Source organism: Copadichromis virginalis, linkage group LG22 (genome assembly GCF_057382275.1).
Source record: "Copadichromis virginalis isolate Kocher_CV1m ecotype Utaka linkage group LG22, C_Virginalis_male_GT1.1, whole genome shotgun sequence".
In the NCBI taxonomy this organism is placed as follows: Eukaryota; Metazoa; Chordata; class Actinopteri; order Cichliformes; family Cichlidae; genus Copadichromis; species Copadichromis virginalis.
This window is the reverse complement of record NC_140638.1, coordinates 12,674,578-12,702,356: the sequence shown is the minus strand read 5'-3', so window position 1 is coordinate 12,702,356 and position 27,779 is coordinate 12,674,578. Positions and strand designations below refer to the sequence as shown.

The following is a 27,779-nucleotide window of genomic DNA, read 5'->3' as shown; positions in this document are numbered from 1 at the left end:
TTTTGGAAATCTGTTTTTTCTTCCTATTTCTGTTTTTCCTATTTCTGTTTTCCTTTTTCCTATTTCCATTGTGTTTTGTGTGCTTTTGCAGCGTTTTTCTTATTGCTGGTGTTTTAAGTTGCAGTCCCTTTGGCCCCTCAGGGCCACCATACACGTTCCTGCAATGAAATAATTAATTATAACTGTAATTACTGTAATTAAGATATCCACCAAAAAAATCAAAATATAGTCAGATTTTGTTTGCATTGATAACAAACTACATTAACTTAGTCTTTCACTAGAACCCCCTGCAGCCGTAGGCCATGATGACTGTCATGCACAGTATATAGGGGTTGCTGTAGAGCAGGTCATCCACTACTTGGTCTGTTGGTGTTTCAGTAACTGGCTGCTCCAGTCTGCATGCCAAAGTATACTAGACTCTGGATGTCTGGAGTTTTGATCTCCTCCATACCTGCTTCATACCCTGGAGGACGGGGCTGTGGCTCCCCACACTCCCTAGCAGATCGTTACATGGAGAAACCTTTGGAATGCAAGCATGCTGATCCACACAGGTATGCACACAGGTGTACACACGGGTATACACACGGGTATTCACACGGGTATTCACAGACGCGGACTACAGCTTTCTTGGCTGCTGCCTCAAAGCACATTGTGCGCTGTCTATCTTACGTGCTGCACAACATCGTTTATTACTTAGTATCTACTGATATTTACTGCTAGCTAGTTTATTGTGATGGTGCTGTTTTTTTTTTATTATGTTGCTCTTTGTTGTTTGCTTTCTCTTCTGTTTTTTTTCTCCATACAGGTGACCCAGGTGTTTTGTTTTGTTTTGTTTGGGTTTTTTTTTCTTTCTTCCCCCCCTTCTCACAGTCTCTTCTCCCCTTTGGTTTTCTTTCTCTCCCTCTCTTTCTTTCATTCTTTCTCCCTGTCCTATCCCCCAGTCATGTCTGTCCCGTTTGTAGCAACTGAAAATAAAATAAATTCATAATTGTAATAAAGGTCAATCAAATGGACCAATATGGCAAGGCCATGATGATCCACTTGGTAAAATAAATCCGCTTGGCATCTTTCTTGGCCTTAAGACAACAATTCTGATGGCTAAAGATCCAAACGGGACACAAAAAAAACCAAAAAACCAAAAAAAACAAAGTATACTAAACCCCAGGTTTCTCTCTGGTGTGTTCATTAACATGAATGTTAGCGAGAAAGCACTGAGCCATAGAAAAAAAGGGTTTGTATGAATGTGTGTGAATGGGTGAATGGGGTGTGGTATGAAACTGATAACCAGTCCATTTACCATATAGCTTTCTGACTGATGTTGATAATGTAATAACCAGTGCAGGATTTCAAGTTTACTATGTGGCTATATTCCCTTAGCCTCGTCTCTTAAATGATACATCACATGAATCTATTCAACAGAAAATAAAACATGAAAAGATAAAATGGCTGAATCCATGATTCAGTGGTTGTGTGAGGTTTTGCCACTGAGCTAAGCTGCTGGAGCGTTTTGATTTATTTAAGGGGAGCATTGTTTTTGAATGTTCCTCTGAGTGTTGTTTTGGCAGCGAAATTGCACTGCTCGAACAAGTCTTGTTGGAAGACAAAGCTTGACGGTTCACTTCCTAGTTGGCTCTGTTAAGGCACATACAACGACAAATGCATAAAAGCCACATCCGATTGCACACCTTGTCACCGCTGTAAACTAATGGAGTCAAAAAGCAGTATGAAAAGTTATCAGTTAAGTTCACCTATTCTCAAAATGTGTTTTAATAGCATTACTGTATCACATTCTTCAAATACTCTCAAACAGTAAAGGATTCTTGTATGAACAATAGAAAGATAGAACCCTCCATTCATTCTCTCCCAATAGCTTTGGATGTGTGAAAAGGTGGGAGGCTTGTTGGAGCTGCTTTGCTCCATTTAGTTAGTGCACTTTGATGACTTCAGTACTTGTAATATAGAGGCGCCACCAAGGAAGCAATCTCAAAGTGCATTGCCCTGAAAGTCTTACACTCGCTGATATCAAATGTTACCCAGTGGAGTTGCACCATAAAGGGAATGTTCTTACTCATCTACTACATGGTTTCTAGCACCTCAGTGCCATCTGCTAGTATTAAACCCTACAAACCCCACGATAATGGTCGATGTGTGGGTCTGGGTGTGAATGGACATCCATCTATTTTTGCACTAGATACCTTTTTGGGGATGTACCATGCTTCTCGCCCACTGTCAGCAAGGATAGACTCCAACAGTCAATTATAATAATTGTTTGGTTAAGTGGGAGATTAAGGAAATCGATGGATAGATGTTCAGTGTGATGTACTGTATGCCGGAAATATGTGACACATTTTACATTGTGACCATGATGTATGTCCAGCATGCCAAGTGTGCTTAAACACATTAAAATTGCTGAAGCTGCAGTGGTTACTTGAAGGCATATCAGGCTTACTAAAGCGCATGAATCCATTAATTGTTCAACAGTCTTTAATAATGCATTTGTTGTACCATTTAGGAGAAATTAAATAGACAAAAAGTGTCAAGTTCCTAAGACTTAATTAGCAAGAAACTGTTGTATTAACAAGAAACAAAGCCTAAAGAAAAACATGTTGTACTACGTATCAGCAGTTTATAAGTGTCAGCCACTCGGCTTGTCCTCACTCATATGATGAGGACAAGGCAATTGATTTAACATTGATTTGATAATGATTAATACATTAAGGGTTATTTAAACCAGCGCTAACATGTTTTTAGCCTAAGGGTAAGCAGTAATGAGCTGTAAACTAACATATTATCGCCCGGCAAGTAAATCTGGAGAATTTCACCCCTAACTGTTGCCCATTTATGCACCCAGAATACGTAGAGCAACAGCAAATTCATTTGTATTCTACTACTTTTAGCTGTGTTCTTCATTATCTCTCATGTGAAATGGTCCACTGTGTTCAAAAGCTAGCCACTAACTGTATGTCTGCCAGTGGTTGCTGGGCAGGGAGTTATAGTAGTTTTATTATGAAAAGAGCTGCTTGCTGCAGCCAAAAACAATGCTCTGAGAGTGGTTGGATGCTTACACAGTAAAATGATGTGCTGGAAAACCAAAACAATAAGCTGAAAGGCACTGTACAGCCCTGCACAACTGAGAGCAACTAAATGTCAGGTAATAATTTTGAGTCCGTCACTGTATCATCCCCCTTTTTTATTCACACAAATAGCCATTTGACCTACTGTTGGTTAAAAACCCACTGCAGTAGTTGAAAGCGTGCACGTTAATGCAGCACAAACATATTCCAGTTATGTTTCGTGTAGTTGCCCGTTTGGTCAGGGTCAATGACTTTCACCTTTTTTCCATTTAAACCACAATATGGAAAGAATAGCAATTGTGCTATTTGGCTCTGTGTGTGTTTTTATGTTAAAACAAATGCATGAGTAAAATGACCTGTCTGTTCATGCAGTGTTATTTAGTCCTGAAGTTGTCTCTTCAGCTCTCCCTCTCTGTTTTCTTTGTCTCCTGGGCTTCATGCTTTGCATGCACAGGATGAGACACCGGGGGAGGTTAAGAGAGGAGCTGGAATGGAGTTCTGCTCCATTTACCACCCTGAAATATTCCTCTTAGAACGACACACTCTGTTTTCTATCTCTCCTTACTCTCAGCACCGTTTCTCACTCTGCTGGTCCCCTCCCTCTCACTTCTCATCTCTGTGACATGTGGTCATTTCACTTCATTCCAGGATGGCTTAGCAGTACTTTAAAAATTTGCTGCTGTCCTCCCATCCCATCCTGCTCAATTGCAGGCAGCATTGAGCTTCATAGGCAGGCCAGTACCTGGCAGCTATAACTCTTTTCCTAATCACAAGTCTCTCTCTGTGCCAGGGGCAGAAGCTTTATCTGTTGCTTCAAAATTTTAGTTTTCTGCTGGTATTACCCCAACACGGGCGCCCGTGAACACCACTTACCATATCCACCCATCAGGCACAACGTTAAAACCACTGACAGGTGAAGTGTGTAATGTAGAGCGGTTTCCTCTAGCATTACGATACACATTTCTGCGCCTTACAGACCTCTTAGTTATTGTTCCAGGAACGCCTCCTAACTCCCAGTCTGACTGAGCATCTGGGAATGTGCCCAAACAAGCCACATTCACAAATGCCTAGTGCCGGGTGCCAGACACTGCAGGATAGCCCCAGACATCTCGTGTCCAGTGCCCCGAGGGGTTAGAGCCGTTTTGGCAAGCGTGAGACAAACACATACTACATGTAGTCGCAGATACTAGCACTTTCTTGTTATATGGTTTCATCCTTTGGATAATTTTAGTGTTGTTGTTTAAAAAAACAGAACCTCTTAGACACTTAGAGATTCATCAGCACATTTGAAGACAGATAATGTAGCACAAAACTGATGAGAATAAATGGCTTTGCACTTGGATCTATTTTGGGAATTAACACAATGAGTAAAACAAGATGAACATCATGCGCTGAGAGTGCTGTGATGAAGCTTTGATAGGCCTCTTTCTGCATTTGTACACTGTGAGTTGTGAGTATATTTTTTTCTGTCGGGTCTGCTGGCCCTTTTGCGTTCTTCGTTTTCCAAACAATGTTGATTTTGAACATTTTTGGCTTAGCACGCTCGCATGGAAAATACCTACTGTTTAAACTCGCACACTATCTTCCTGCACGGCACTTAAATCCTTATTACGCAGAGGTTTTCTTGGCATCGTCTTTTCTGTATCTTAATGGACGTCACCGTGCTGTCCCCGGCAAGTAGAGCTGTAGCTGGTTCACATACGGACGTTGTCACCTTCCTTTTTACAGTTTATATCATGTATTAGGCCACAGGAAGCCTGATGTATGAGCTTCATTGAAGTGTTTTCACCTTGCATGTCAGTATAACCTTCACCCTTCTGTAACGTTTTGCTCACCACTGCTCATGGCAGCACACATAAAGCTGCCACAGCTTTACACCACCTGACCTTAAACGTACTTTCAGAAACACAAAACCACATTAAAATGCAGCTACATACGCTTGCACATTGAGACACACACACACACAAAATCCACCCTTGCTCGAGGCCTCTTTTCCCAGTTTCATTTATAACAATGCTGATCTTTTCTCAGAATAACATTAATCATAAAACAAGTCGGTTGGCATGACTTGTATATACATTTCACATTTGGATTAGGGCTCCAGTGAGTGCATCCAATTAACTCTTTTGGGTCTATTGCCCTTCCCTTGTTGGGTGTGCTGTGCGTCATTTTTACTCATGCTTGTCTGGTTTCATATTTCCTCCCCATTAAGCCTGCTATGCTCTCCTCTATGTTGTGATAGAAGCTAATGACTCACTGGAAATCTGCCTGGTGTTTATCAAATGTCTCAATGCAGGGCTAGTGGTCTGGAGTCAGTCTGGCCTTTTTACATTATCACGAAGTATTAGATAAGCAGCCAAAACCAAGTGATGACACCGTCGTATATAAAGAAGTAATAATAAAGTGAAGTACCCTGCAATGATATCTTGACTATATCACTCTGCTCGTTGCACTGTGGAAAATTATACTCTCAGAGGGGGAATGTGTCGAATTACCTCGGGCTGTCATCCGTTGGTGAACTGATAAGAATGTATTAAGTAATTGCATGTGTTGGAGTTGTAGTGAAATTGCACACATAATGCTTATAAATCTCTGCACACAATTTCAGGAGATGGCGTTTCAGCAAGTAACTCGTTCAGAGTGTTTACTTACCTTACCGTCTTCTCAGATTTTTGTTCCAGAGATTATTAGGCCGCTTGGCTAACACTGACTAGAGACCTGTTGGTGACCTTCTGGCCAGCTGCTTGGGAAAAGTGAGAGTTTCCTGTCCAGTTGTCAGGGGTTGTGACCCACTGGTAACCACTGATCCCAGACTGGTTGACAAGCCGTTGCTGGCTGTAGCTGGACTAAGCACATTAATGTCTTTTCTGTGGTTTTGTGTTGGTTTTCCATTCAGTTGTAGTGAAGCTGCCAAAATCTATGATTGTACTGCAGAATATACTGAAAGATATACTGACATATTTTAAGTGTTCTTAAAATTTCATGTCTGTTTCACCATACCTTTGGATTTGGCTAAAAAAAATAAAGATTTATCAGAAAAACATTCACATTATTTTATGCACTATGTGACTTTGTGGAGATTGGGGGGAAATGTTCTTTTGGTTTGTTTTTTCATCACAGTTCAGCCCTGTTCTTTAACCTCCTAAGACCCGAACTCTTCCACGGCATGCATTTTTTATTTCTCTTTGATATTTAGGCTGATTGGGACCTGATGAATGTAAACCTGATTTTTGTTTTTAAGAAAAATGAGAGCCACATATGAGGATATTCGTTTAAAATTTTGATAGAACAGTAGCAGTATAATGTCCTCATAAGAAGATATCAGGCCCCTGTAGAGCAAAATGGAGTATTTTGGTCTAAATAACCCAAAATGTGATGTCCAAATATGTGGACGCCAGGTCCTAGGAGGTTAAAAATAATGGAAACAGTTTTTGGGATCTTTCCGATAATCCATGACAGAAACACTTCTTCCAACAACATGTGCACATCAACTATTTTCACTTTCACTTTATGCTGAACAGAATGCCCCACAGAAGCTGATTAGTCATGCTGCATTGTTTACACGAACGATGTCAGATGAATGATTGCGTGTCATCCAGTAGAACCGTAGCCAAAAGCAAAGGGATTTTTCCAGGAATACTGTACCATGTCCTGCTTCCCTCTTCTCCCCTTTCCCGCCTTCATTTAAGGCTCCCCCGCGCTCCTGGCACAGTGCTAGTCTTCCTTTGAATTCCATGCATCTGGTCATTTTTGGGAAACGCCCACGGCAGAGCTGTCGAGTGAACCACAGGAAACAAAGCCTCTTGGTTTCCTCAGCAGCTTGAAGAAGGCCAGTAGTGACCCTCGGGGTGGGGTCAGGCAGTAGAGTGGGAAGGTTCTGGACTTTCTAGGAATTGTTTTTCAATGGAAACGTAATGTTTTTCTGTTTCTCTTCAGAAGAATCCATGGATTCTAATAGAATTAAACTATGTTGCATAAAAGCTTTCTTTGATATTTGTTCAGACTTGCTAAGTAGGAATTTGACTGATTCAGTTAAATGAAGGATAAAAATAACACTAAAACCTTCGAGCTGTGTCCCTAAGCCACAGTGTGATCATGCAATGGTTTTCTTTTACTAGACTAAATCCTTTGAACAGGGTTGTAACTATTTAACACCTTCAGGGGCATGATACACCCTCAGCTGTCTTCCTCTTCCTCTATTTTCGCCATGTGAATGACTCACTTATGCTCTCAATTTAGAACGTTAATCAACAAGAATCAAAAGAAGGCCTAAAGAAAAAGAATAGCAGCAGATGGCTACTGCCTTGTTTTTTAAAAATGCTTACAGACCTGGCTGCAGAAGTTTGTTGCTTTTTTTCAGTGTAGGCTTTCAAGTGTCTGTCCAAGTAGAGAGCCAATTTTGGTTTCATTGTGTTGAACAGCTTGTAAATCAGAGTTTTCCATCACTGTGAAGAACACTCAGTGCCACCTTGCTGCGTGGCCTACTCAAGGGTCTAATAGTTTACAAAGGAGGTTACAAAAATAGGAATGTTGGTGGAAATTTATGTATTTCCTCTCTGTTGTCCTCATGTTCTCATTTTGAATAAAAAAACCTTTTTCTTACAGCAGTATTATTGATAGAGGAACAGAGACAAACACGCTTGCTCTTTTTTCCCCCTCTTCATGAAATATTTGGCTGCATATCACTTCTCTGTGACGCCAGTCTCACTGATTCAGACCAGAACACTTCCATCACCATCAAGGCAAAACGCTCTTAGAGTCTTCAAGGTCTGCTTCAATGGAATGAGACACAGTGCTGACATTTATTTACATGCAGGATGTAGTACAGCTCTCCAGTTACTTAATGTTAAATTGCCTTCATAAACTAACCTCTGCCAGTTCATGGGTAAAGGCTGAAAGTTCATGTCAGCCAGTTCTCAAGAGTTTCTAGTGTTGTCTGTAGGGCCACAGGTCAACTTCTTTAGTTTCAAGAGTCAAGTCTCAGTTCCCAGCTTTTAATTCTTAATGGTTGAACCAATTAATATTGATGATTTAGCTGACCAGTGTCTGTGTAACGGTACTCTCCTGTGTTTCCATTCCCTCTTGACTAATTTCAGTAAATTTTAGAAAACGAGAAACCCTTTTTTGTCATAATAATACTAAATATTACATAATATGAGCAAAAATATCGTTCTCTCTTACTAAAAGTATTAAGTACAAATGCTAGCAGGCATTTTTATTACAGTTTAATCATAATAGTTAGTTTTTTTTAATGGAACAAAATATTTTTTTCATGCTTATATTTGACATTCCTCTCAGCCCAATGTGACATTAAATAGCATGGATGTTGTTCTTTATGTATTATGTTCTACCGACAATATTTCGTTTATCATCATATATGACACAAAAAAATAATAAAATATTATTGACCAATAATGGCTGATTGACAGTCACATTAAATTCGTTATAGATGATTAACCATCTATGTAATTTTTCAAATAAAATGACAAAGGTCCCACCGATGGCCTGATCAGAACACTGAGTCTGATTCACGTAGGATTTTCTTTTAAAGCTATATTTGACAATTTTAGAGAATATGATTTTCAATATATATCAGGTTTCTTTTCCAAAGGCACATTTGTTTCTTTTGTTGTTTTGTGTATGTCTGCCTATGCTTGTTTGTGGCATTCCAAACACAATGCTAACAGGGAACGTCCACAGTGCCCTCTGGTGGACAAACTATGTTACATCAAGACTCGTAACATGGTTGAATGGTGTCTCTCGTCTCATCTTTCTTTTTTAAAATTTTCATTTATCGGTCCTTTTAAATATCGAAACTGATAGATTAAATGTAGCTTAAATCAGTCTCGTGATAAACTAATCAGACTCTACTAATCATCCCTGCTTTTCTGGAGAAAATGTGGATGCCATGTGTGATAAACACACTAAATAAACAGTTTGTAACATATCTGGATAAAATGTAGGACCAAAAAGACATCGTCAGTAAATTCAAATGAGGCTTTTAGAGTGAAAATACAAAAACGATGCTCCTTATGTATGAAATGCAAACAGTGCCACACTCCTGTATGAAAACACATGAATATTTTTCGTGCTGCTTCCTCTTATTTTCCCTTGTATCCTCTCTTTAGCCACTTTCTTCGTTGGCCGATTTCCTGTCTTCCTCTGTGTTCTGTACAGTAGATCTTTCCACAGTTGCTCAGAGTTTGTGCCCAGTTGAACCAAAGACTGTTAATCTGGTAATCCACAATCAATATCAGCCTCAACTCTTTTCCTTCAGATAAAAGTGACCTATCTGATAATTATATTTGTTTCACCATGTCTGAAAAAGGTGCCCTTTCTCTCTGTGCTTTCCTTTGGTCCATGAGTTTCTTCTGCTGGTATAGATTTAGTCTGGAGAAAGGGGGGGAAAAGTGACATTTACACCATATTATTTAAATATGATCTGCAAAGTGTTATCAATAATTCAATTTCCTGTGTCTGATTTACGCAAACACAGATTCCATTGTAACTTACAATATGTGACATACAGATGTGGCTGAATTAATTTTTATTATATACTGCGTTGTGAATTCTTTTTTTGGTTTTGTTTTACAGCTGAAATCACTTATCTTGAGTGTGTTACTGCACTAGACATTTGTAATTAGGCTATTATTTTTTGAGAAGGAGACATCAGCCTCGTGGGTTTTTGTGTAACGCTCTGAAGTGGAACAGATGAAATGCAAAACTAAACTCATCAAAGTCAGGGGTCTATTTTCAGATGTGGAAATTGCCCAAATGTAATTGTTTTCAGTCCAGTAATTTCATGTTGTACTTTTTGGCTGCAGTTTTCTTCAGTTCTCATGGCAGGTAATTTAAACGAAACCCAAGCTGATTTGATAATTGAGTGAAAAATGAGGCTCCTGAACTTGTGGCCTCAGCGTCATCGAGATACTCTCGAGAACTTTCAGTCTGTTGCTGTTCATTCTTGTGGACGTGTGTGTGACGAAAAAGACGTAGGACTTCATAAGCACTGTGTTTAATCTTGTTTGCAGATGTGATTGGAGCTGCGGTTGCTTGTGATCAGGCAAACGCTCTCCGAATTGACCGAATGCTCTTTTTGTGATGTTTTTGGTCACGGTCAATCAAAACAGATTTAATGCTGCACAGGAAGCGGGTTTCACTGGAGTCTTTCACTTGGCACGATAATTACTCATTGTGTAGTCAGAGGGTGCGAGATGACATACAAGTGTTTCAGGATGGTGTGTAATCAATGTTAAAACGAAAAAACTAAATCATATGTTGAATCTTGAATATCATCAACTCATTAAAAAAAAAGTTGAGATAAATCGGCAAAAGAAGAGCGACAAAAGAGCAAAAATACCAAAGACAAGATGATCCATCTGACCTGCAATCACGACACTGTTAAAAAGTCAACATTCACAGTGTTTAAATAGTGCCTGAGTGTGCATGAATTTGGCATCTGTGAAGGCACCATTAAAGCTGAATGAAGTATATAGTTTCAGGAGCAACATATCTTCCAATGCAACATTTTTTTTCAGGGAAAATGCTCATTTCAGCAAGCCCACACTCTACATGTACTACAGCAGGATGGATCTGAGATAAACAAGCATGTATGTAAACAGGACTTCAAGTAATCCAGAAACAGTTTGTAAATTATACAACAAACACGTGGGACTCAGGGGAGCATATTTAGCAGGATTGGGGGAATATTTTACACTCAAAACTGCCTTCAGTCCCTAAAAACTAATGATTTGTTAAAAAGAGATTATGAAGTTACATTGCTTTGTCCCAGGATTATCTTAAGTGCTGTGAAATTCCAAATAAGACCTATAATTAAAGAAAGTAAAATATATATATATATAAACACATATTTTTAAATTGGTTTCTAAAACTTGTCTTTTATTTTTGTTTTTATTTGCATTTTCTACAACAGAAATTACCTAGTCTATAGTTAACAAATAGCTCAGATATACTTTTAGATTCTGAACAGATACACGTGTGGAGTCATTTATTGAACATAACTGGTTTTTGAATTTAATCGGCTAAGATTGGGAAGCGAAAGCATCTGTGTGAAGACACAGTATTCCAGGCGGTAGCTCCTTGTGTAGCCAGTAGGGGGAATCGACTGCTCGCGCTGGCGCCATCCCCGCTCGTCTCCACTCCTATTCCCTGCGTTCTCCCAGGTTGTGGAAACGCTGCAGCCCGCTGGTCTGTGTCTGGATCGCTCTCTTGCACAGATCTGCTCAAGACCCTCCCACCAGCTGGGCTGGAGAAGGAGGAGGGCAGTTTGCTCCGCTCGCAACCTCGGACGAGCCCCCTTTACCACCCTGTCAGTGTGGAGTAGAAGGAGAGCGAGAGAGAGACAGGGAGAGAGAGAGGCTGAGAGACTGTGTAATAGAGAAAGCGCACGCGAGAGAGAGAGAGCAGCTGTGTGACAGAGAGAAAGAGAATGAGGCAGGGTGCTTAGAGGAGTGAGAGAGCCAAGGAAGAAATAAGGAACACATTTTACAAGAGCAGAAAGAGGGAGGATCGCAGACGAGGGACTCCTTCTCCACTGGGCACCCGGGACACTGTCACTGTGGGGGCTTTTTTCACTCATCTACTAGCTGGAACTCAGTGGATTGAATAACCAACCGGTGGATTTAAAAAAAAAATATATATATATGCTTGTGTCACATCATTTAGAAACTGGGATCTTTGCTCTGTTATCTGTCCTCCCGCTGGCTCAACCGTTACGGACTGAAATTGCTTTGCGTGTCTGTGTTCAGCTCTCGTGTTGTGACTCTGCTCCTTGCACAAAGTGCATCTGACGGCGCTGAGGATATCTCCCCTCTGTCAAACAGGACAGCACGCAGCCATCGTCGGATCAGACAGAGGCAAGAGAGAAAGTGTGTGTGTGTGCGCGTATATGTAAGAGAGGGAAAGAGAGAGCGAGAGGGGCAGCTAGAGAGAGAGTCAGATTCACAGTGTTTGGGAGAGAGAGAGAGACAGATTAAAGCCCAGGCAAAAGACTGGAGTGAAACAGCTTAAATAGAGAAGTGAACGTATACGTCCTTTCCCGTTTTCCTTACCATTCCTTTCCTCCTCCTCTCCTCCTCCTCCTCTTCTCCCATTTTCCAACATTTATTGGACTGCCAGAGCTACTGCCACCTGCACCTCCTCGCGTCTTCTCTTTCCTCTTCTTCCTCTACCTCACCCTTGTTAGGCGTTAATATCCTACAGCAGCCTCTGTAAAACGCGCCTGTCTTGCTTCTAGCACTTGTGGAAATATTTGCATTGATCCAAGAGTGTGAGACTGAGTGAGCATCTGCCTCGGTACTGATTCCCTGGACCGGTAAGACACAGTTCGTCAGGAGCTTCCTCATCAGAGGCAGCCCTTCTCCCAGCCACTGTCCGATACGCAAACCCTGCTTTCTCCCTGGAGGGATCAGCGAGTGACACAGCGGTGCGGATAGCAAAGACAGGAATTGCACAGTCCCTTCATTGCCTCTATCCCATTGCTAGCTACTTGGCAGCTCCCGCCCCCGTGTCACCATTCCCTGCCTCAGTGCTAAGGATTCCAGCTACATGGGCAAGCGATTGGAGCAGCAGCCAATGTACCCTCAGTACACCTACTACTACCCCCACTATCTCCAGACCAAGGTATGCTGCTCTTCTGCTCTTCTTTCATTTCTCATTTACTCCTACACTCTTGTCCTGTATCCCTCCCACTCTTCCTCATCTCCCCCCCCCCCCCCCCCCCCCCCAATCTCTGAGTGGAGATGGGATTTGGTGGATAGTTGGCCTTGGCTGCGATGGTTGTGATTTCAAGAACCTCATTGGAGTTCGGATGTTTATGCCGCTCCGTGTGTGTGTGTGTCTGTATGTATGTGTGCATATATGTCACAGAGTGAATGATCAAGGATCAGGGATCAAGGCTTTGGTCTACTCTTCTGCCTAGCAGAGCGTAACCAGGAGCTGTCCAGTAACCTCCATCTATACTTAATCTGCCTACTGCTGAGCTCCTAAAGAGATGCTCTGAAGCGTAACATGTTAAATAATATGTTTAGCAGATTCAGGGGAATTTTATGAAGCGGAATCTCTTATTGTGCCACTATAGATTAAGCAAATGAAAGATTCTAAACATTTATTAATTAATGTAGCTCACTTTAAATTCTCTAAACAGCATAAATGTCCAGATTTCTGCAAAGATGAGAAAAATGGGTTATGAACCCTTTTATTCTGTGGCAGTGGTACGGCTGTGACACAGAGCAGGCATGAGGACGGCCGCCTGTGTTTGTTCCAGTTATAGTATGCATCAGTGCCTCTGGGATGGACGCCCAGGCTTGGGCCCTGATGGCTGCCAGGACACTGGCTGGGCACACTACCCAGACATCATCAAGGGATTAAAATGGAAGCCTTTTGGGGATTACTCTATTTGTTTTTATACCATATGTGTAACACTAATTTTTGTCCATTATTGTGACAGTGTGATGCACATCGGTGAAAGAGCTGCAAGTGTACAGTTGAACTTTCAATAGAATTACTTTGCATTTCATTTGGTTATTAAACCGTGAATTTATCTGATATGATTATTATAAAGAAAACACAGAAATTTTGTTATTTTTAACTATTTATTTTTTATGTGGCAATCGAATATGATTGATATGATGGACTTTTTTAAACTGCCAACCCAAATGTGTCCCCCGAGAGTACTTGACGTTGCCAGTGGCATATTTAATATTTTCTTCAGCCTTGATTACTGACTTTTAAATGTTATCAAAATATGGATTACTGCTTCACAGTTGCACTACAGAGCGCAATGGCAGTTTAAATATTTGGGCAATGACACCTCTTTATAATTGTGGGCGTGTGCACCGCCACAGTGGATTTTAAATCGATTCAAGGTGTTCGCCAATAGAACTGAATCAGCTGTATATAGAAATATTTTGATAATGGATTGCATTTATATAGCGCTTTTCTGGGCCCTCAAAGCACTGTACAATTCCACTATTCATTCACTCTCACATTCACACACTGGTGGAGGCAAGCTACAGTTGTAGCCACAGCTGCCCTGGGGCAGACTGACAGAAGCGAGGCTGCCATATCGCGCCATCGGCCCCTCTGGCCATCACCAGCAGGCAGTAGGTGTAGTGTCTTGCCCATGGACACAATGACCGAGACTGTCCGAGCCGGGGCTCGAACCGGCAACCTTCCGGTTACAAGACGAACTGCCAACTCTTTGAGCCACTCTCTAAGTGCTGGGCTTAGTTCAAGAGACACAGTTCGGTGGGTCTACAAACTGATCGTTGTACTCCAGAACAAAAGAGTCACATTAGACTTTGCCAAAAAAATGTCTAAAAGATGCTGCAGAGATCTGAAAGTAAATTTGTTTGGACAGATGAAGCCAAGATGAATTTGTACCAGAATAATGGGAAGAGAAAATTGTGGAGAAAAGAAAGAAACGGCTCATGATCGGAAACATATCACATCATCTGTCAAATGGATTGGAAGCAGTATTATAGTATGGACATGCATGGCTGCCAGTGGAACCGGGCCACTAGTGTTTATTGATGATGTGACAGCTGATAGAAGAAGCTGGATGGATTCTGGATGGATCCATCTCTGTTCAGATTCAGTCAGATGCTGCAAAACTGATCGGACAGTGCTTGACATTGCAAGTGGATAAACACCCAAAGCCCAGAGTTTCTCAAGGCAGAGAAATGGGATATTCTTCTTCTTGTCCAAGTCAGTCATCTGATCTCAACACAAAAGAGCACGCTTTTCAGTTATTAAATACAAAACTGAATGCAGAGAGCTCACAAACAAGCAACAGTAAAGGCCTTGCACAGCTTCTCAAGGGAGGAACCACAGCATTTTGTGATGTCCATGGGTTCCTGAATGAAATGCAAAAGATTTGTATCTGAGTATTAAAAATTGTCCTCATATTTAAAATATGATTGTGATCTCAAAAACGGGTAATGCAGTACTTTTGTTAAACCTCTTTACTCAAACAGAAATTCTATATAGTCATTTTTTATATTTGTATATCTCAGTCTTAGTCTGTCTTTTAACAATGATTGTTATCCCTCATTATTTATTTCATAAGATGTTTGTGTAAAATTTAGGTGTAATTTATGCCTGAGTTTTGGATTTCTGGTCAAACAGAAATCTGGTTAGCATGTTTTGTAAAATCACAGTGACCTTTACTTTTAACCCTTGACCTGAAAAATTAAATCTGCTCTCCGTGAGTCCCACTGGATGTTCGAGGTTAATTTAAAGTGTGGAGTAATAATTTAAGTAAATTTAAAGAAACTGCCCCAAGTGAGCTCGTGTCTACAAGAACAGACTGGATGGATCATAGCAGCTGCCAGTGTAAAAGCATAAAAATATATTTTATTTTTGTGGTCTTTTCAAGCGAGAGCTGTTTTTTGGCATTCTTTCAAACGCTCAGCTGGAAGAATCAATGTGCCACTTTCACCCCATTTATTTCCAGGAAATAAAAAGAGAAATAAAATGTGTTTAAGAAATATATGCAAGGGAAAATTATAAAGTTTAAAAAGGCAAAATACCAGTGATGCTTTCATCCTTTTCCGTGCTGAACTGCATTGTGAACCATTGCACCTCCAGCTGGGAGGACCTGACTGCGGCCCCACCTGGCAGTCCACTAGCTTTCCCCCTGATTTATACTTTAATACATTTGTACTGCTGCCATATGGCTTCCCTCTCCCTCTCCCTCACACCACCCTCCCCTACCCCTTCCATCATCCCCCTCTTCCTCCCTCCCCTTTCTCATATCTCAGAGTTGCTCATCTTGGGAGCCTCTCAATCAAAGCATGCCCCTCAATTCCCTGTCCGTTCATCCCTCCCTCCTTCCTACTTTTCTTTTCCCTTCTTTCTGTCTTCCCTACTTCTCCTCCTTTGTTGCAACAGGGCCCCTTTGCTCCATCGCCTGTGTTGCAGTTCACTCCCAAGGTCAGCACAGATCCGATCTTGCCACCGTCAGCGATTGATGCATCCTTGAGCGAGCTGCTAGGGTTCTGTGTCGTGCAAACGAGACCAAAAGTGGAGTGTGCGGAGCAACGGAAGGGCGCATTTCCGCGTATAACTAAGCAGCTGACGTTCATATTCATTTTCACGGTTAGTTAGTGTGGCTAGTGGCCTTTAGGGCGCGTATGGCAGAGCCACAGATGGGGTCAATAGGAGAAAGGAAGCCTGGGAGAGAGGCCAGAGCATTCGGCAGTGTGGCCAAGAGGGCTGTGGAGAGCTATCTCACGCTCTCATTAATGATCATTGATAGCTCGATTACAGAGAGGGGAGAGGGGCCTTGGCTGGCAAGTTCACACCACTTGACAAAATCACATGACACTCTCTTTGGCTAAGCATTTGCACGCACATAGAGTGCATACAAATTCCTTGCAAGCTTCTCTTTATGGATACACAGTAGTCTTCCTTCACTCCCTAATCATACAAGTCTGTGTAATCAATAAATAGCCTCAGTCTCCCAAGAGACCATGCAGTTTGGGGGAGGCAGAACTCTGAGAAAAATTGTTACCATTCTTTCTGTCACCTCTGTTATATGACTCATTTGTTGAGTTTATGCATAGAATCTTTATAGGACATCTGTGTTCACTTGCAACTAATAGAAATATTGTGACAAAAGGAACAAACACTAGCATCACAGCACACCAGGATAAAGTGAGGCGCCTCCTAAATTTCGGGTCCCCTTGTCCCCTTTGTATGTGTGTATTATATTTTAATTTAATGGAGTTCTTTGATGCTGTCCAGCATGTGCTAGTCAGCCCAGATTATAATGTGAAAGTCAGAGAATGAGATGAAACAATAACATTTGGCTTTCTATTGATTAGTGCAGTGGGGCGTAGCATGTGCTTCTCTTTAGCTGAATTATTGATTCCTGAAAGAGGACTTGTGTGTCTGTGTGTGCACATTAGTGTGTGTGTGTGGCTTTTATATGAGGTTATGGCTAGGGGGAGCTGGCAGGATGTAGCTTTGATGAAAGGATCCTTTAAAGGCCCTATTTCTGTCTATTCCCCAGATGATCAGTCCATGGAGTCATTTGCTGAAATTCAGCCTTTATTCAGCCTGTGTCTTTCCATGTGAGCGTGATCCTTAGTGCTGTTCACAGCTTGCTGTGCATTCAACTTTAATGATAGGTAATAGATGTGCATCACAAATGAGAAAATTACAGTAAAATGCCTCGCCCAGGACCCAGCCTGGCCCCTCCCCTCACCCACGAGAACAATTACTGCACACAGATCAATTATTGTTGTTTCATGATGGTGTTTAGGGAAGAATACGATTTTCAACCAAATGTGCGCACTAAGTGCCTGTTAGTTATATCTCAGTCTCACTCAGTGACAGGCATTTTCGGTTCAGTTTCATTATTACGCACGCAACGCACAAAAGGGACTCTCAAATTAGCGATAATTTGCCTTGAATACCAGCAGTAAATTCTGGCTCTGTTGTGACATTTAGTGGACTTTTGCGTTGTTGGACTGACACGGCTGTACCTTTGTCCTGTTACACCATTGACAGTCTAGGTCATTACACGCTTGCTGTCAATGATCACGCGCTGTCAGACCGTAACAGACACACACGCTCTGAAACATACACTGTGCCGGGCAGGTCACTTTGTTACAGTACAGAATCTGAGAAGCCGAGAGGAGCAGATTGAAGTAGCGGCGGCTAATGTCTCTGGCCTTAAGTAAACACCAGTCGATGGAGCCCTTTGAGAGGATCTGTGCCTGAATCTGCCCCTGCCATGGGCACCATTAATACTCTGTCTAATTCTTTATAAATGGAGGAAGCAGCGGAGGGAAAGGTTGTGTTTGTGTGAAAAAGACACAGTGGAGAAGTAGATACTGTGAGGAGGGAGGGACGGGCTTTCTATAAGCAAGGGGGAAAGGGTTAGGTTACATTATACAGGTTGATCCATTGTGCTACAAAAATAACAGGGAAGCCATTTAAATCCTTCTCTAATGCCTCAATAGAGGAAAAAGAGAAACATGTGGACAACAAGAAGGGAGGCAGGTTTCCATATACTCTGAGAGCAAGCAAAGTCAAAGAGGGTGAAAGGAAACCTGTTTCCAAAATGTGTTATTAAATCAGCAGTCAGTGGCATAAAATTTAGCACGTGGCTTAGTTTCTTTCGTCTTGTCGACGTGACTCCGTGCCGAAAGGTTTATCTTGCAGTTTTATGCCTGGAAAAGTGCATGTTTTAAATTACATTTATTTAAGCCGAGCTGCGTTTTAAGTCTGGGAGATGATATGTTTTTATTTGTACAAAGAAAGGGGTATGATAACTCATTTTGCCGCTTGTAAGTCCTGATATGCACTTCATAATTGACTGTCTGAAACAAAATACCTCCCCTGCCTTGATGCAGATTAACCCGTCATGCATTCTCTTGTAGCTTATTCTGAGCTTTTATCAAGAGTTCTGCCTTGCCTTTCTTTTTATTCTTTTATGTTTTCCCGATTTTTACTTCATGGGGTCGGGGAGTTTGCTTTTTTAGATTATATATAAATTTTTTGGCAGCTTTATAAGATAGGAGCAGTATCACTGGCGGGAAGTGTGAGAGAGAGTCAAGGAGTAACATTCAATAAAGGTCTGACCAGTCAGGAGTCAAATCAGGAACTAAGAATTAATAAACTAACCTCCTTTGCCTTTATCTGCTTATTCTTAAAGCTTTACCCAGCTTTAAATTTCCGCTGTGTCAATTAATGAAGCAGAAAATGCTGTTTTCTCTCTCTCTGTCTCTCCGTCCTTTGTCTGCATACACACACTCAGAAACACTACAGTGGATGTACTCTGAGCACTTCTCATTTGTCAGATGACAGCCAAGCCCTAACTACACACCCTTACATTAACAATGTGTTTGCTTTACTGCTTCTCACGACCCTTTTATTCAGAACACCACACTGAGCCTGGTGCTGAGTTCTGGCTCTTTGCGTGGTGCCATCCGCGTGTCATTAGAGCTGCTTTAACAGGGTGCTCTCTGAAGAATGATCCACATTTTGTTAGTGGAAGGAATGGAGGAACATAAAGAGGAGAGGAAACATGTTTATAGTCTCCAGAGATGGGAAGTGGAACCTGTTCTGTATTAGCTTTGGAGCACCGAGGGGATTAGAAATGTTGGAGCAATGTTACACGAGTGCATTTACTGCATAGCATGGTTTACAAGCACAAATTGGCAGCGGCATCGGTATGTGCATACAAATCAAGTCGGCTAATAAGTTTGACACTTATGAAGTCAGGAGTTACAGACTGATATTGTCTGTAGTACAAAGTGCTTAAACGGTCTAGTGCTCAAAGTAAAGGTTCTAAAACCAGGTCATGTATTGCTTCTTCACAATAGGCTAAAATATAAAATGATGTTCTTGGCATTGGACTTCTTGCCCTGGGGAATCTCCTCCCCTGACCATCTGGAGATAACGGGTGACTCTAGTCTGTACTGCAAGATGGAGATACTCCTACCTGCGTGTGGTGAAATGTGGGGCATGGGGGGAGGAAGGTGGTGCAGTGAAAACCTGGGTTTTCTGCTTCCCAAGGTGCTGTTGTGAAAAGAGGCAAACAAACACATAAGCTCTTACTGGTATCATTAGTGCATCAACAAAATGCGAACCACAGGTGGTCAGTGGTACGTGTGCACACGCAACGAGGATTACATTTACAAAGGTTTTTCCTGTTCATCAAAATGATTTGTCTTAGGATTCGGAGCTCTTCCTTATAAGGAACTGAAATGAAACACATTTTTGTTGGAGTGGGCTTTCTGTGTTTTCTACAGAGACAGAGGCATGCAGAGCCAACAAAAAGTGAGACGGAGAGGAGCAGAAAAGATATTCACTTAGTTTTAGAGCCGTATGAAACAAGACACATGATGTGCCACTCAAACCCACCAGTGGGGTTTACAAATATACCTGCTTTTCTCCCTCTTGTTTCTTTACTAGTGATTCCTTCTGTAGCATGCTTTCTGCCTGGAGCTGTCTAGTCTGGCCCAGTGTTTTACTCTCTTGCTTTTCTGGCAAGGGCCTTGCCTGGCATTTTCATGCTCTGTTTTCAGTCGCTCGTTTTGCATCTGAGCATGGTGGGGTACTTTTTTTTTCTCATTTGCTTTTTACTCTTTTCATCTTTGTTTATATATCCCCTCACTTATTCTCAAATCACTCTTTCTTGCTCCCTTTTTTATTTGCCAAGACTCCCCTCATCTTTAAATTCTCTTTCATGTTGTCTTTATAATTACTCTTTTTTCCATCCTTCCCCGCTTTTGTGTGCCTCTTACTTTATTTCCGGAAGCTTCTTTTGTCTGCTCAGCCTGGTGTCCTGCCATCTGTGCAGGATGACATGAATGGCAGACCTCTTTTAATATACACAGAAGAATGAGTGAGGTTTAATAAAAATGACAATACAAGTAATGATAATTGTCCTGTGATCACTGCAAACATAACATAACATATCAGTACATTCCACCCAGAACTAATCTGTTTAGTTTGTTTTTAGTTTTTTGGTCTGGATGTTTTCTACAGTAACCTGACAGCGGTTCTACATAGAACTGGTATTTTTTATGCTAAATGGAAATACTCAGTATATAAATCAACATTTCACAATGGGAACTACATGTTCAGATGAAAGCTGGAGCCACATGTGAGATGTCGCAAACATTTTTATTAAAACAAACTATGCTCAGCATAACATGCAAAGACATGATTTCCCTTCCTGTTTGGAAATACACAACAGCAAAACATCCCTCCATACACGGGAAGAACACGCAAGCTTACCACAGAAAGGCCCCAGCTGACCAGCAGGTTTGAATCCAGAATATTCTTGCTTTAAAAGCTTTCTGTTTGACTGTTGCGAGGGGTTGCCTGCTGTATATCACCGTAGTTTCTCTTCGTAAGGCACAGCAATGGCTAAATGAGGATTACGACGCATCGTTTCGTGGCAGAAGATTTGTGAACTGCGAGCTGCTCGGAGCTGCAGCACAAAGTTTAACACAAACTTTAAACTGCAGTTTATGATGCTGGTTAACTCTTTTTCCCCCGTAAAGACGACATTTGACGACCTCCCCGTACCCATAATGATGAGTCTTGACACCTCGGGATATATAACTAAAGGTGTGATTTGATGACTGCTAGAATAGTTTCTGGGGTTTTCTGAGGGCAGTTGCAGAGGCGGAGAACACCCTCACTAACTTCTGATGCAAACCCAGTCATTTTGCTGTAAAAGGAGGCCTGAAATATGACAGAAACCACTTGGTTCAGAAAAGAGCTTCAAGGGTTACTCCTAGTAGGCTTTAAAGGGGTAAAGAGTTAAGAGATAGTGTAAGGGGCCTTCCACTCTTGGATACAACCTTCCAATGACATTCACAATTGATCATTATGATCTGGCTTTATAGAAAAAAGTATTTATCCAATGCAACATCAGATTGTTAATGTATTGATTACTGATATAAACTATATTGCCTTGTTACATATCTAGATATCTTAAAATGTTCCGATGAACATTATCAGTACTCAGGCCACTCTTAAAAAGTCAATATGAAGCCCGGCCTTAGCAGCGTGTGTTCTATGAACAACTGATTATTCCATATATATCTATTTTAGAGATGTTTCACAGCATGTTTGACCAAACTGTGAGCAACTACAGTCTGTACCCTCAAGACGAAGTGAAAATGCATCCATAGAAAAGAGAAAATAGAATCTGCTTTGCCTCCAAGTGAGATGGAAAGCTGTTAAGACCAAAGGGGTGGAAGTGAATATTGGTCAGGCAAAGGAGAGCAAGCTGCTTGTAAAGGATGAAAACCTGGTACTGCAAAAAAAATGAAGCGGAGGAAGTAAAGACGAGAGAGACAGGCAGTGTTACTCGAGTGTAGCTGAAGCTTCCTTTGTCTGTATCTTTTGCTGTACCGTCGGCGTGCAAGTTCACGTGACTGCCAGTTGGGTAGGTGGTGTAACGTCAAGGAGTTTGAAGGTTTGGAGAAGTTGAGGAGGTGGTTGCTTGGCATGGTCGCATTCACTGAGTGTGACTCAGGCTCTGTCAGAGTAATTGCTCACGTATTGTTAATGAGTAGTTCCTGCTCACGCTTAAGGAGCAGTGCACCAGAGGATCTCTGTATGGCCCCCTAGTGCAGCAGAACTGCTTTTTCACATTCTTGACTGAGGGCATCTGAAGGAGGCCCATGACTGCTTTTTATGTTCATACCTAATCAGGCCTAAATGTCTCTTCATTGTCTCTTCAGACAGTAGGAGGCCCTGATCTCCCCTTTCTTAATGAGTTCATAATAAAATTGTCATGAGTGGTGGTGTTGTGAATTTAATATGTTAATCACTTGAAGCCCTTGTGCATGTGATGTGATCTAAAGACTCATGTTGATCCCAAAGTCCAGAGATACTTTAGCCAGAGGCTCGTGGTTTCAGGTTACTACTGAGCTGCAGTCTGTGGTCTCTATCAAACCCAGACATGCTTCGGTAAACTAAAAGCACCTCATCATCATGAAGTCATAACCAAAGTAGAGATTATCTTGTGTCCGGTCTGTTAAACTTTATTTTAATCTCACCTACATGCCTGTAAGATGACACGACTTCTTCTGACACCTACTAAGTAACTCAAAATGTCCTTTGTGGTAGTTCTTGCTTCCTGAAAGATCACATTTTACCATTTTGACATACATAATCTTAAATTGAAAACAATGCCAGCTTTCCTTTGTGGCTGGTAAATAAAGACAAGGTTTATTCTATTAAGATACAAAACAAAAGATTTATTTTCTACTTTTTGTTCCTTTAGAGACAAAAACTGGAATTATCACCAATATATATATATATATATATATATTTTTTTTTTTTTTTCAGTGTGGTATTTCATCTCCCTAATGAGGTCATCGCCTGGCAAGTAAACAAAACTATCTGCCCGTGTACATCCTATTTTAAGGAATTTGCATTTAATTTCCATTGTGGCTGCACAAACCAATGACCTGGTGTCTTCACCAAGATATTTAGATGTGGAAACTGGAGGAAACCCCAGCTACAGACATGCAAATAGTAGTGTAGCCTTTCAGCTGTGATTACAGTAGAAGGCCCTGGTTGCCCCTCTTCTAAACACACATACTGGCTGCCGGCAACATTTACTCTGCCCAGCTGCATTAGTAGTGGCAAGCTCAATGAAAATACCGTGTCACGCATAGCTTGAAAAATGGCTCCGGAAAAAGCCAATTCTGCCATGAATGAGGATAAGCAAATAGGCACGAGGGCTTGAATGGCTGCCAGTTTGAGCTCCTATACAAATAAGAATACGTGCACCAATTTAGCGCAGCAGATGAACCTTGCGAAGCCTTGTCGAGCAAGTGGGGGATTACCAAGAGCAAACAGGCCTTTCTCCCAGCTTTATTTGAGTTAAATGACTCGAGCCACCCTCTTAGATTTTGCCTGAATGGTTTCTTTGGCAGCCCCTTCCACTTCTCCAGCCGCTTCTGAGGCCACAACATGTGCACATTAGTCAGCGTATGGAAAAACACTGAGTGGGACAGGTAGGCGGCATGAATTAGATTGCAAGGACTCTGATGCAGAGAGCAAGCTGAGCCAGCAGAGTCGCAAACCAGGATAAATGGAAAGACGAGGAAGGTAGAAAGCCCTTGGCATGATAGAGTCCAATTGGAGGAGAGATTATTATTCTTCACCAGTAATTAGTAGCACATAAACAGCCATTGGCAACAGAATTAAAAAGTGTCATTATGATATGTGGTCTCCATACAAGATGCCGGTTCTTTGCCTTTTCAGCAGTTAATCATGTCGCCTTACCGACACCCCCTTTTGCACACAATAGAGGGTAAAGGTTCATATTGTAGCAGGTGAATGCCTGAAAATGACAAACCTATTGGAAGGTTTGATGCAGCACACTGGTTTCCTCCTGTACAGTCTTCACAGAGGCAAACGCTATCTCTTCTATCTCCCCTTTCCCCCTAAATTATTAAGGTCACCTACATTTCTGAGAGAAGGAGTAGGACTGAGTATGTGAAAGCGAGAGAGTGCATGCAGGATCAGTGCTTTTATGTGCACTTAAGACAAATCTTTCTTTGTGTCTATATTAATATATTACTGGTGCTAGTTTGGAATAAATTCAAATGCTTGTGTACTTTAAATGCTGATGAATACTGATGTTTTTATCTTTGTGTATTTTTTGTCCTTGGGCTTTTATGAAAATGTTAGAAAACACTGGCTTTGAAAAACAGTTAGTTACTAATTCCCTGTCTGCCTTCTCTCTCTCATTAGCTGTCTTGAGTACCCCGTGGAAGACTTATATCCATTATTTATTTCTAGCCCCCAAAAACAACAGCTGCATGCTTGTGTAACTGCCATATGCTATGCTTCCCCAACATATTGGGAGGAATCATGCTGTATAGGGAGCTTTATATCAACCCATAGAGATCTGTATCAAGCCCTGTGCAGACATGCTGCACTTGTAGTGTTTCCTAAAGCCTCTTTTTTCAAACTTATCAATGCAAAATGCAGTAGAAACTTCCCCAGAACTATGAAAACTTACACTACATTGGGCAATTAACCACAGTGGCACCTTGCCGAGTATTTTCGGATGCTCCAGCACCACTGGAACCATCAGAGGAGGGGAAGAAAGAGGGTCACATTAGGATTCAGCCGATAAAGCAATAAACCCTTGTTGGAGCTGCAGTCGGCGCCGTTCAGAGCAGTTTCTATGTCCTCAGCACTTTGGGCGTGCAATTAATCACTAAGCTGACATTACCCCACCTTCCCGCGAACGTTGGATAAACACTTCGGCAATGGTGAGCCAACATTCCCCACCACCGATCCAGTGTAGTCAGTAAGATGACTGTTGAGCTCGTGTCTCTCAGAAATGTCTAGGAACTCTGCGCCCCAGTTATTTAGACCTCCTGTAGAGAGCGGGATGATCTGCTGATCTGTTTAGTTATAGAGAGCAGCTCAACTGCTGTAACTCTCACTACAGCAGGCAGCCCCCACGCCACCGTTCCCCACTCATGGGTTATGGGGATGCTTGGCTCCCACAGCAGCTTTAACTAGCGTGTTGCATATTTTTAACCCATATGTGTGTCTGTGTGTGTTTGGAGTTGTACATTTCTCTGCTGGTGCAATTGCATGGTAGTTGCCACACTGATTTGTTAAATAGGAAGCCTCTTAGCCTGTTGAGGCTTTATTAATAGGCTTGCTGGCAGCGTGTGCTCTGTTGTTACTATAGTGATTGTTGTGTGGTTACCGTTCTCTAACAGGTCACTCGAGGTTACAAGGTTACCCTAATTTGTGGTTTTTAGTGGACACATTTGGATTTGATTCCAAGTTTGTACGATACCAGGTTGATGATATTTACTGGGAAATCTCTAAAGCTCTAGTCATGCATGCGTAGAGACTGGTCATTGACTGCCTGGAAACCACTGGTCACTAAGGAAAAATGTCTATTTCCTGACTGGTTGGCAAGTGGCTGAAGGAAATTGTGGAAAGTTGCTTGCAATAAGTGGAATTGCTGTACTGCTGTCTCTAGCAAATTGTCGTGGTTGCCTGTAATTTGTAGAGAAGGATTCCAGATAGTCTGGAAACACTGCTGTTGACTCGCTAAGTGGTGAAACTGAAGAATGTGATGCAGAATGCAAAAGCTAACCGTTTGCCTTTAAAGTAAAACTAAAAATGCGGGGTTTTTTGACAATAAGGTGCAACTTTTGAAATTGAACGTTCTCTGCTTTTGGTTTGTGTCATATTTTTTCATCTTTCATTACTGCTGGGTGCTTGGTTAGCGAGTATTTGCAGACAAATCTGCATCTTCCATGCAAACTATGCATGGCGTTGGCTAGCTGCCAGCAAACGAAAGCAACCACGACAAGGTTTTTTGGTGCAGCACTTTCTTTAACACTGATTTTACTGAGGTTTTCTCCACCAACCACTTGCAAACTGGAAGGGAATGCACATTTTTTTCAAAGCAACCAGAGGTTGTGAGGGACCACTCTAGCCCTGTGCGATTGCTGCTTGAAGGGTTATGCTTGTTTACTCTTAATTGTTTTCTCTGCCTGTATTTTTTTTTCTTCAATTTAGAATTTTCATAAAGAAATATGTTAACATACATCTGTCTTTGAAAAGATATGAAAGAGAAGGTTCATGTATATTAGAAAATCGCTAAAAACAGTTGATCAGCATTAATCTTTACATATAACATGCCTGTTAGAAAATATGAGAGAACATTACGTTACCACTGAGGAAGAAGGCGGGGGGGAACTGTACAACAGGAAGGGTGGGAGCCCTGTTGAGTTCATAGAGTTCACTGGCGGGGACTGACACCCAGCTCACCCTCCCGAAGTGTCTCTTTCTCTCTCAACCATGGTTGATCTGAATAATTTATCTCCTATAATTTATCTCTCTACCTTTCGATCTCATTCACCCTAACACACAAACACACCCGTACATGCAGTTATCTCCATGCAAATACACACTCATGCACACACATGCCTCAGGGGGTTGGGTCTGGGTATGGTGTGGAGCGAACAAGCTGGAATCTGCACACAGGGAAACCTGATAGGCATTCCCTGTGCCAAACACATGAGGTCACCCTGACTGACTGATCCTGCCTGCCAGCCCTCCTCTGCCGTCACAATAAAACCTTGTCTCATCTGCAGTGGTAGGAGGTTTTCTTATTGGGGCTCATGCATCTTAGTAACTATAATAAGTCTTTTATGTGCTCTCAAGGATCATAAAGCTTTTACAAATGGCCATGCAAACTTAAAAGAAGAGTGTGGCTTATTACAATTCAGGTCATGTTTCCATAGTTTTGGCCATCAGTAAATGTAAGTTAATACTAACATGGCTGCCTCACTAGAAGTGGCGCGCAGTAAGCCTTTAGGCAATCTTTGACGTTTTAGACAACTCAAATGTTATTTGAGAGACACAAAAAAATCTTTTGTTGACATCCATCAATGTTTATAGGCTGGCTCTTAATTCTCATTCATTTGTTGTTGTGGTACTTGGACCTAGTTTTCCTGGGTGATTAATCTGCATTTTGGGTATAGGGTATTGTGTTTGTGTTGCTATGTTTGCGATTTCATTGTATACTTCAGTGAAATGTAATTTTACCCCAGTGAAATTATAGCCTATAACTATAGTCATAAACTATGAAAATGATAAAATGCGACATTGACATCATCTTAGGAGCTTGTCAGTAAAAAGAGCCAGTTTTCTAAGGACAGTGCAGTTACTCAGTGGTTGGCACTGTTGCCATGTTTTCCATGGAGCCGCGGTTTCTCCTGTCATCAGAAACATACCAGGTTAATTATTCTGTCATTTCCTTCTACCAATCTACACCCACCAACTGTAATACTCTGCAGAAGAAATTGCCTACCAGGAACTAGAGTCTCCTGTAAGTGACGGTGTCAGAACATGTAAACATTAATGGCTCCTCCTTCTTCTAAGATGTAACGTTAGCTATTGCATGTCATTTTTTGATTAGTGGAAAAAAACTCGCTCCCTCGTGAAAACATTTAAAACACTGTTTGTGGATTTTGTTTTCTGAGTAAAATAGTCATGATTTGGCTCATCCAGGTCAAATGTCACTTTTCCTTTTTTGCATTTTGAATGCCACGAGGAAAGTGCCACTTGCTTCCTTTTCTTTAAATGCATAACTTTACTACCGCATTACAGATTATTTATGCAAATCAAAAAATATATCTACATGTACTGTAGTCC

At 41.5% G+C, this 27,779-nt stretch overlaps 1 protein-coding gene across 6 annotated transcripts in view; it reads left to right on the top strand.

Moving 5' to 3' along the window:
• The window catches only part of LOC146682908 (RNA-binding motif, single-stranded-interacting protein 3-like), a 295,222-nt gene that overhangs the window by 82,944 nt on the left and 184,499 nt on the right, over nt 1-27,779 (top strand). Inside the window, exon 1 of one of the 6 annotated variants that reach the window (XM_085447119.1) lies at nt 11,987-12,716. The exons of the other annotated variants lie outside the window; for them this stretch is intronic. Coding sequence (XP_085303245.1) covers nt 12,642-12,716 — 75 coding nt within the window. The 5' untranslated portion in view covers nt 11,987-12,641. Of the gene's footprint in view, nt 1-11,986; nt 12,717-27,779 lie in introns of those variants that run through there. 6 annotated transcript variants of the gene reach the window in all.